The sequence below is a fragment of the Barbatula barbatula genome (genome assembly GCF_947034865.1).
Source record: "Barbatula barbatula genome assembly, chromosome: 5".
NCBI lineage: Eukaryota > Metazoa > Chordata > Actinopteri > Cypriniformes > Nemacheilidae > Barbatula > Barbatula barbatula.
Window position 1 is genome coordinate 1,698,891 of NC_136769.1, and position 11,865 is coordinate 1,710,755.

The window sequence follows — 11,865 nt, forward strand, 5'->3', positions numbered from 1 at the left end:
GTGGGGGGTGCAGGGGGCTCTGTATTGGGGCAGGTCGCTCTTGGTTGTGTCCAGTTCCTCCGGGTCACCCTGCTGAACTCTCAGAGCCGCCATCACCTCTCCATCTGAAGGACTGAGAGTCATACAACCGCAGCTGTAACCATCGACCCCGTCCTCTTCCCCCGGGTCATCTGAAACCGCCACGAAAGCATCTCCCCAAAGACTCTCGCAGAGGTCTCGTCCGTGCTGGTACATCTGCGCAACACAAATGCACAGGTGACAGGAATGATCGTTTGTGTGTGCGTGTGCGTGTATGTATTTTACTGTGTGTGTTCCAGCTGTGTCCATCATGCCTGGAGCTCTTCACACATTCTCTGTGTAGTTCTGCCTCAGAAGTTGATCTCACACATTACTGTATATGAACACACATCAAACATCGAAATGTTGCGCTGCCAGAAAACCACCGAGGACTGGATTTCTATTGACTCGGGCCAATGAGCAACCACATAGGACCAACACCCTAGAAACTGCATAGCAGCTACTTGGCTACCATGAGAAGCAGCCACACAGTAATGGCATACAAACAGCCAGAAGACCTTAGCAACCACCGGGCATCACCCTGACAACCACCCTGTGGATCTGAAGTGAGCAGAAGTCATGTTCTTGAGTAAATGAATGTTGTCTAAAGTCACCTGCTGATACGGCACACATCCACCCGTACAGTTCAGACCTCGTGGATCAGCGGTCCAGTCCCGAGCACACGTCATGTCGGCTTTACACGCCTCGAACCTGCAACAATAAAACATCTTCTAAGAAAGATGAAGGCTGGTGGCCGTGCCATTGAGAGGCGTGTCAAATCATCAGGCCTGGTGGTACACAAGCTGGCATACAAACAACACCAGAAGGCCTATGCAGCGGCTCTAAAACAAGCTCGGTCCATCTACTACTCCAACATTATCAATAACAGTCCGGGAAATTCCAAACAGCTTTTTTCCACCATAAATCAACTCCTAAACCCCAAAAATCAAACCTATTCTGAACCCACAGCAGAAAAATGCAACAGTTTTCTTCAATTTTTCAGAGATAGGATAAACCTCATACGGTCTCAGCTTTCAGGTTCGCCAGATCCATCTCCACCATCTGTTTCCTCACAACCTCCTCTTTTCAGCACTTTCACTGCAGTCACACAAATCGAAGTTCAGGATCTCATCAAAAAGATAAAGCCTTCCACCTCTCCCCTGGACCCTTTCCCTACAGCACTCATCAAATCTAACCTGTCGGCTATTAGTCCTCTCATCACACAAATTATAAATCAGTCGTTAAACTCTGGTCTTGTTCCACCCCCACTCAAAACTGCCGTTATCAAACCTCTTTTGAAGAAACACAACCTTGACCCAGAATGCCTCTCCAACTACCGGCCCATCTCACATCTTCCATTTCTCTCCAAGGTGCTTGAAAAAGCTGTTGCTGCTCAGCTACAGGAACATCTACAACGTAATTTACTATTTGAAACATTCCAATCTGGTTTTCGTCCTGCCCATAGTTCAGAGACAGCACTGTTGAGGGTTATCAATGACCTCCTTATTTCTGCAGATTCTGGATCCTCCTCTATACTCATCCTACTCGACCTTTCTGCAGCCTTTGACACCGTCGACCACCACATCCTTCTAAACCGCCTCCACACTGACATTGGTTTACGTCACTCTGCACTGGACTGGTTCACTTCCTACCTCACTGACAGGACAGAATATGTCAGCCTGGGATCTGCCAGGTCCCAAACAGCTCCTGTCACTTGTGGTGTCCCCCAAGGATCTATCCTGGGACCCCTGCTTTTTATTCTGTACATGCTGCCACTGGGTCGTGTCATCAGCCGACACGGCATCTCCTTTCACTGTTATGCTGACGACACTCAGTTATACCTGCAAACCGATTCATGCTCCACCCCGGCTCTTTCACCATCACTGGCCACCCCATCATCAGCTGCTCCCTCTTCACCATCATCTTTTACCCTCTCAAACTGCCTGGAGGAGATTAGGGCTTGGATGAGTCAAAATTTCCTCCAGCTTAACACTTCCAAAACTGAAGCCATACAAATCGGCACCCCTCATCAGGTCCAGTCATCCCTCATAACCACTATCTCTTTCTCCGGTCAAGACATCCCCCTCTCAACTACTGTCACCAACCTCGGTGTGAAGCTGGACCCACAACTGACCTTTGTAAATCACATCAATTATCTGTACAAAACCTGCTTTTTTCATATCAGAAACATTTCAAAACTACGCCCCTTCCTGAGTTTTTCTGACGCAGAAAAACTCATCCACGCACTAATCTCCTCCAGACTGGACTACTGTAACAGCCTGCTCATTGGTATCCCAAATAAACACCTTCAGAAACTTCAATTCATTCAGAACTGTGCTGCCCGAACTCTGATGAAAATTCGCAAATACGAACACATCACTCCCATTTTTCAGAACCTTCATTGGCTCCCCATAACCTCAAGAATTCAATACAAGATTGCCCTCATCACCCACCATTGCATCTACAACAACGCCCCGAAATACCTCAAAGACCTCATTAGCCCGCACTCATCTACCCATAACCTCCGGTCCCAAAGCACAAACCTCCTCCATCAGCCGCGCTCAAGACTCCGCACCATGGGAGATCGAGCTTTCTCCGTGACTGCCCCTCGTATCTGGAACTCCCTCCCTGAACATCTGAGAAAACCACAGTCTGTGGACAGTTTTAAAAAACAGCTAAAAACTGTTCTGTTCAGGCAGGCGTTCATAAGTTGTTCGTAGCCTTTCCGAATCTTAAATTTGTTCTCCACTGCTCATTTTAACTGTTTTTTCTTTTTCTGTTTGCATTTTATTGCCTATAAATGTTTTCTGTTGTTTTCTAAAATCTATGTGTTTTGATATGGCTTCTGTAGCACTTTGAGATTTTATTATGAAAAGTGCTCTACAAATAAAATTTATTATTATTATTATTATTATCTTCATATACAACATACAGTTTCACTATTGAGTCTCAAATCAAATGAGAGACTGTTGAAACACACGAAGAGTCTGGAGGAGTACATGAATATAGATTGTAGAGGTCAAATAAGTAAGTAAATTTGATGAGAAATGTTTGAGACTTTTGATTGCAGACTTGACAAATCTGAGCTCAGTTTGACATATTGTTGACGTCTCTATGACGAGTGGGCGTGGTCTCACCAGTCTCTGCAGAAGCTGTGGCACAGAGGGACCGCCTTCAGGGAGGAGTCACGGTGTGGGTGTGGCCATCGAGCGGCATCAGGCGAACAGCGGTGAAAGCAGACAACACGCTTTAGGAAAGACTCGCAGCTTAAGAGAAAGACAACAATATTTTATATGATATATTCATATTTAAATAAAGATGTTATCCTTTAAGCCATTCAATGGAGCAGCATTTTTTTCCTGTTTGAAGGTTTTACATTCTACCCGTAATGGATTCTTGATGGAGTAAAATCAGACTCACGGTGGAGACAGTAGACCACATTTATCCCACACAGAATCTTTCACAGATCCAGAGAGATCCTGAACGTGACTCTGAGAACAACACGAATCTGAAGAGAAACACACAAACATTAACAAACGAATCCACACATTCATGTCACGCCGGTCCTCGTTTTCGGCACTTAAATGTAATTATATGATTGAATTAGGTCAGATTTAGTCACGTGTGCACGCACTCTCTCTGTAGAGCGAGCACTCCTGCAGGTGTGGCTCTGGACCGGGCGTGGCCTTGTGATGACCGTCTTGCAGACACGCCCCTTCATAACTAAACACACTGGCAGCCAATAGACTCGCGAGGTGCGCGAAGCCGAGCAGCGCTATGGACACGCCCATTTTCACCTGTACAAGAGAGATCAGAAACTGTATTTCACGCGTTTTAATATTTACATTGATGTTCATGTATATGTAGCGACAGAAGTATGTAAAAAGCACGGAAAATAACAAACTTGAACATAAAATGAGCAATTAAATCAAAGACAAAAATCAAACTAACAACAAACCATTGCAGAATAATGAAGAAATACACAACGATCATAAGACGAAAGAAAGGGAATACGAATATAATACAAATAATAAATTCAGTTCCATTAAAAATATTTGCAAAAAACATGATTTTTAAACAATTATTGTTCAGGATGATTATAAATGAAGATGAGTTAAACACAGACGAGGTCTGTTCATACTATTTGACATTTCATCTTTAAGATCCGTATAATCCGAAGAGATAAACACAAAGATGACTAAACTGTTCAAACAGGATCTCAGCAGTGAATTTCAAGAAGATGTCACATCTTCATCATGACCCGTTACACTTCACATTCACTTCAAGTTCATGTAATAAAAATAAAAGCAACTTTTTAAAAGTGTTTCTCTCTTTAACTGATCCCTAATCTAAACACACACGCACAGAGAGAGAGAGAGAGAGAGAGAGAGAGAGATTTACTGCACTCTATTCACACACAATAAACATCTTACGTAAACTCTCAACACAATCTTCAATATGAAGTGATGGTACCTGAGACTCTGCTGTGATGATCTGTGTTCAGATTTTCTCCGGTTGGATCTGAACGCACTCTTCCCTCGAGCTCAGATGAAGGACATTTCGATGACAACGCTCCTCCCCTCTCTCTCTCTCTATCTCTCTCACACACACATACACATGCATGCACGCACAAACACACACACTCACACACTGTGTGTATACACAGTGTCTATTTGTTATCTATTGATCATAGTTATAATTAAAATATCAGAAGTAAGAAACCTTTGATAATAAGCTGTAATGACTTTGCTTGTTATATAACAGGTGCGACACAGTCACATGAACTGAAAACTGTCTGCTTCACTAAAGCCTGTCTGAGCTGTTAGTACACAACACTGCTCCTCTGAGCTCCACATTCAAGATGCCACGTCACGTGACTACTTCACATCCATACACAAAATGTCTAAATTCACACACAAGTATTTAACAAAATACTATTTCATTTATTTCTGGAGCGAGATGATACGATGCCGAGATGAGCTGTTGAAATGTATTTTGTTCTCCTGGCAGACGCCGGTGTTGTGGATCTGAAGGCTTGTCTTAATCCTCCCTCTGCAGTAATCTCTCCTCCACGCTCTGCTTTAAGACGTTTCTGGCCCTAAACGAAAACATTCTGCCCTACTTACAGAGCTTCAGAGATGAATGAATGCTCGAGGATTTCTTTCAGGAGTGTTAGTGAAATGTTTGATTTGGTCATTGTGAGAGTGAATGGTGAACGGAAGCGAGGGGACGCTGTGTCGGGCTCATGATGGACTGGTTTATTTTGGGTTCGGGGACAGCAGACAGAAGCTATTAGCCTTTGGTCATTTGAGCTGGAATAATAATCCTTTGTGTCACAGCCGGCTGATGAAGCGTTCTCATCGCTCACGTTATGAAAACAGAGCCGGTGCTAATGGTGCCGCATTCGTTACATCATTCAAAAACACTTAAAAAAAACACACGGCAGTTTCCAGGACACGGATTAGTTTAAGACAGGATAGGCCTTGGTTAAATTATGATATTTAAGACGTTTTTGAAAACATATTTTACAAAAAAACATTACGGGCATCTTGAGACAAAACAGTCACACTGATCTGTTTTAAGATAAGCTTGTTTTCGATTAAGACACCTTTAACATTTAAGATAGTCTGGGACTAGACTTAAGCCCTGTCCAGGAAACCGCCCCATGGTGTTATTTAGCCTTTCAAAGGATCAACATCAGAAACATTATCAACACTGTTATATTCATACATGTATGCAGTTAGAGATGTAGTATCTAACCCTATACACATGAAGATTTTCACAAGTGAGTCCTCATCTGAAGGACACCGTTTTCTGTACAATAGTCTTTCATTTTATTGTGTTGAATGTCTGGACTAGAAGCTTCCAACGCCAAAGACAATTCCTTGTGTGTGCAAGCACACTCGGCAATAAAGCTCTTCTGATTCTGCTCTCTTCTTCACACTTCTATCATCCCTCTCACCAGCTCCAATCTCCACCCTCATGACATTCTGCACTTCAAGTTGAATTCATATTATTCACACGTCATTGGATATTCAGACGTAAGAAAGAGATGGTTCTTTAAAGATCCTTTGGTTCGTTTTGATTCATGTGTCCCGTGTAGTGTAGTCTGGTCCAGTTATTTGTATTTAATTCAAGTGTTGACTTAGTCTTGTCTTGTTTAGTTTAGTAAATCCATGTTCCTGTGTCTATGTTTTGTTTATACCCTTGTTTTGTTATGTTACCACCTCGTGGGTTTTTGTTTTGTTATTTATATTAAATATCTGTTAACCCCTTACCCGCTGTCTGCACCTGGTTCCTCTGTCCGTGTTTCACCACCCCTGTTCTTGACAGCCCGAGTGCCCAGTGGGTATTTCATACCGAACGGTTGTCCATGTAGGCTGGTTTAATGCTGTAAGTATGTTTTACCTGCTGTATTTGCGCTTACGGGTTATGTAGCAATACATATTTTTATTTGGGTGTGTATGTTTTCAGGTTGAAGTGATGTATTTTGTAGGAAATATGGACCCGAATCACGCTACTTTTCTGTTTTGAGTTTATTATTTTCTTTCATTGAGAAAACCCCAATAAAACTTAAAAACGCTATTCAGTTGGCCTTAATGTTCATCTTTTTTCTTTTTGGTATTGTTTGTACCGTTTCTGAGTTTATTTTCTTTTGCGGTTGAGGTTATACGTGTTCCAAATTGTTGCCCTGCTCGATATTCTGTTCGAGTTCTGGATTTATTACATTATATCCATGTAAGAAAACACTTTTTAGCCGTGGTTATGTATTGATCAGCATATGTAATACTTTTCCTTTTCTACTACCGACCCCTCGTGATGTGAGTGGCTTAGGCTTTACCCTCATAGACATCTTTACATGGATGTTGTCCCTGGCTCTCTGTATCTGTGAATGAGAAAAAGTAAATTGTATAACTGATAGCGTGTAACCAACAGGTCCCTCTATTTCTGAATTAATGTTGGGTTTTTATTAACATTTCTATCAGTGTCTGTTTATTTTTAACTGCCCTATGGGACCATTTTAGAATAATAAAACTCATATTTGACTAAACTTGTGTCACTCCTTCCCGGGTACCATGAACTTGTGTGACCAAGTTTATTTAGGTGTTTATATCCTTGGGTGAAAGTCCCCATGCAGGTGGCATGGTTGGCTACAAAAACACAAGATGTTATAAATATAAAACAAACTCATTCCATAGGACTGCAAGATCAAAACAAATATTGAATGCTGATTATTGCCCTTGATTTTGTCATCTTGATTATTCCTTTCAGATATTAGAATACATTTTACATGCTACAAAACCAGCTGGGAAGCATTTATGAATTTATTGCTGCTTTGATTCTCTAAGGAACATACAAATCAATTATTCAAGCGGGAAATATATTTAAAAAAAACATAGAACATTCGACATCTCTAAACTCAATGGCTTCAGGTTTTACAGTAAAGAGTCTGAATACTCTTATGAATGTCTTTCTTGCAACGTATCCGTACGTGTTTTTTAATGATAAACTTTGTGAGCACAGCTCTTCTGGCAAATCATTTATAACGTAACAGAAATAACATAACGGGAAGGTGGCAGGAGGTGGGTGTGAAAAACAAGACTCATGGCCAAAACATTCGACCCTAAGTAGAATCACCAAACGGGCTATTAAACAATACAAAGCCCAATTCTGTCAAAATGTTGACTCTGTGACCATCATTTAGAAATAGAGAAAGGAAGACATTCAAAATCCTTGAGTGTGAGAGAACAAAGACTATGCAGACACCGTGATCTAAATGTAGAGGATGAGAACCACTACAAGGAAAACGCAACTATATACTTTGAGGATAGAGAGAGAGACACCGCTGCAATTTATAATTCAGTGTTTGTCACATTCAAAGGGTTACAAAGATACACACGTGATAAAGGCAAAGACAATTTTGTAAATTATATTACTATTTGATTTGGATCACATTACATGTACACGTTTCACTTCATTTTAACCCTTCTTTTCTTTTACCACTGTGAATGACAAAAGACTTCCTAGACTGATGACACACGAAGGCTGTCTCTCCAGTGAATCATCATGTGTCTGGTTACCTTGCAATTTAAAAGTCTTTCCACACTGTAGACATACATGAGGTTTCTCTCCAGTGTGAATTCTCATGTGTGTCTTAAGGCTTCCTGTTTGTGTAAAAGTCTTTCCACACTGTAGACATTTGTGAGGTTTCTCTCCGATGTGTGTCCTTAGGTGACTTTTAAACGTGAAACTCTTTCTACACTGATGACACGTGAAAGTCTTCTCCCCAGTGTTCACTTCCATCATATCTGAAAGGAACACATTTCATTGTTAAAAATGACAAATCATCGGGGACAAAACCTATCAATCAAATGGCGGACAGACCAAAAAGTGCATAGTTTTTCTGATTCTAAAATAAATATCAAATTCTGCCTTCAGAATCCAGACAATGCAGTAAGGAGCAAACCATCTCGCTTTTGAAACACTGCAGCTTCCGCTTTCATGCTACATGAAGCTTAGAAACCTTTTGAATCTTTTGTTTCAAATCAGTGCTTTGGAGCGTGTGATTTTAGGTCATCATGGCATTACAATAAAGGCGATATGTTATTCCCGGTTTTATCATTTCTTTTCATCAGAACGTGATCTTGAATGGACTATTCTGGAGTTATTGGGAGCAGCACGAGGTGTGTTAGGCTTTGGCGAAGGGACTTGTGTTTCCTATTCATTAACTTACTCTCAAATGCCTGGTCCGTTAAGCAAAACAGGCGTGTTGTCAGCAGAGCCTCGGATGCATATGCATCCATCACTCGCACACAGGCGCCTCCTAAAATAGCCTATTTTTGGATAAATATTAGCTTTCAGTGAGTGGAAAAATGTCTCTCTCGTAAATGATTTCAATGTTCAGTGAGCGGCATTAGCAGCACAAATATGACCAAACCACAGCTTACTTGTGAGCACAAAACACCTTTTACAGACACCTGTCATTGTTACCGATTGGAGAGATATGAACAAAATAATAGGCCAATTACAGACAAATGTTTATGTCTGTCAACAGAACATTAAATATATAAATGAAAAATAAATATATAAATATATTTTATATAAATATATAAATCTCCGCTCAGCTGTCAGTACAGAGACGTTTCATAAGAGTAGTAATACCGTCAAATATCTTAACGATACCCATCGCTAGCCATAGCCATCATATAGTTTTACAATTATTTTAACATACAGGCACACGGCTTCTCGTATCACTGTTATGCTGACGACACCCAGAACTACATCTCGTTTCACCCAGACGATACCACTGTAGCAGCTCGCATAACAGCCTGCCTAGAAGACATCTCAGCTTGGATGAAAGAGCATCACCTCTAGCTGAACCTGGCCAAGACAGAACTGCTCGTGTTTCCGGCACACCCCACGGTGCAACAAGATCTCACCATCCAATTTGGTAATTCCACAATCACTCCGTCTGAATCAGCCAGGAACCTCGGAGTCACATTTGATTAACAGCTGTCCTTCAATAATCACATTGCAAAGACAACGCGATCCTGTCGATATGCATTAAATCTCTTTCACGCTCATTCTCCTTCACAACTCCTTCCTGGTGGAACATTCTTCCTAACGCAAACACATCTCTCACAACCTTCAAAAAACTACTTAAAACCCATCTCTTCTGAATACTTGCAGACAAATACAAAAATAAAACTAACACTAACCATCTCTCTTCACTCAACAGGTAGTGGTCTAGCTTTTGTTGAAACTAGTAACTTTGTATTAGCACCTATCGTACTATTGACATATCGCTTATTGCTCCCTGAACTCTTTGAAAGTAGCTTTGGATAAAAGCTGGATTAAAACGAAAAGGGAAAAAACGGGAAGTTTGGTTCAGTTTGTGAGGTGCGGCGCGCCAGCCGGCAATAAAGAAAAAATAAGGAGAGGACAGAGTCTATACAGTAATTTTTCTTTGTTCTATTTTTTGTCCCAGTGTGTACACGACTCAGTGTTACTAACTTTGGAGGATCTAATGACGTAGCCTACTAATAGTATTATCGGTTTTGACAATAAATCGTCAGTTTTCTTTATGGCCCCTTACGCACACACAATATTCCATAATCTCAAACTTGACAGGGAAATTCTTGTTAAGTAGATGACTACGTCACTCCTATTATAGGAGAAGATAAAAAAATACCCCTACGCTACTTCAAGCAAATGAATTAGAAACCAGAGTACAAAGGAGTTTTCAATTTATTAGAAAAGTTAAAATATAGCTTCACAATCACTACCGGCCGTTTGAGCTCCCCTTACTGGTTCAAAATTTTACAACACTAGATGGACGGTGTACTAATGAATTCAAACCAAACAAATCATCTCAAAATAAGCCCACATGTAAAATATAATCAAATCACAATTAAGTAACCCAAATTAGTGAAACTCAATCCTCAATGTAAATGGTAAGAATCTTAAGCAGGGAAAGGTTAAGGCCTCAACAAATGAATGGGCAAAGCTTAAATCAAACTTGAAATCCACCTGAAAACCTGATAGCCAGACCGCTTCAAGTTCAAAGAAGTTTAAAGGAGGAAACGAAACAAACTATAAAAAAAGAAAATAGGGGAAAGAAAACAGTGATAGCCCAGCCAGCAGCCAGTCTGCTCCTAAAATTCAGAACCACTTTTAATACAAATGCATTTAATAGTACATACCTCACATTTAAAACACAGCGAAGAAGTGAGTTCGCTGACTCATTAGAAGGGAAAAAAGCTTCTTTAATAAAGAAATGAGGATCAAACTATGATACACTATTTTATTTGAATGCTACCGTCGCTCTATAAGATACAGAGTGCAATGAAAACCCACTGAAAGGTCATAAAGAGGTTTAATTACCTGACTGATGATAATGAAGGTTAGCCGGTCTACAATTGATGTATGGCCACATACACAGAAACAGTCTCCTATAAAACAGGATACAAGTAACACAGTTAACTCCTAGAATACACCGCACAGTTGGAACTATATTAGGCCTTCAAGTACGATGTAACGTCTTTACCTGACAAATGAGATATCAACAGTAAAGCTCAGCCATCGTTTTGACACAAGCCACGATCTTAATTACGCGCCAAAACATTCACAGCAGCCCCTCCAACATGAACACGAGCCAGAGGGAACGAGAACAAATGAGCCTCTAGTGAACTCACGGGATTTAAAACGCCAGTGGTTATCTTACCCGCCCCCTTTAGGAAACAGTACTCGTATTCTTGTCACAATTTTATTACAAATCAGTTGAATATTAATTTTTTGTAAAAGCCTTTTGCACAGGGACGTTATAGACCTAAAGCTCTACTGGGGCTCGATCGGGCCTCCATTACTTTTTTCTGTGATAGAGAAAATAATATCTTGCACATCTGCATTCATGACACAATGATACACAACAATAATTACATCTTTTCAAGAATGTACAATTACAATATTTTAAGAAATCAGTTGTTTTAGGATCCAACTAATATAAAGAACATATTTTTTCTTGAAAAATAAAAAAATATTCTTTAAATAAATATACCTTTCCCTCCAAGTATACAGAGGAATGTCCTTACCAGGATAAAACAGAAGTCATGTATAAAAGTTCACAAATCATCAAACTATTTTAAAAAGAGAAGAAATAAAGAAATGCGTGTTCAGCTCCTCCAACATCTGCACTGAGCTTCTCTCTCCCACATGAAGATGAAACACCTGAACCTTATACGTCAGTGATTAAACTAAGTTTGTGATTGGCCATGGACATTACAATTGACCAAACGAGCAATATGGGAT

The 11,865-nt window shown here is 40.5% G+C and overlaps 1 protein-coding gene across 1 annotated transcript; it reads right to left on the minus strand.

Moving 5' to 3' along the window:
* Positions 1 to 3: 3 nt before the first annotated feature.
* rtbdn (retbindin) lies at positions 4 to 5,234 on the minus strand (the record flags this gene model as incomplete). Its single annotated transcript, XM_079457700.1, has 6 exons — positions 4,531 to 5,234; positions 3,692 to 3,854; positions 3,478 to 3,565; positions 3,195 to 3,323; positions 672 to 768; positions 4 to 234 (listed from the first exon to the last, which is right to left on the minus strand). Coding segments are annotated over exons 2-6 (702 nt in total), but the record flags the coding sequence as incomplete, so codon positions are not given.
* Between the last annotated feature and the right edge of the window lie 6,631 nt (positions 5,235 to 11,865).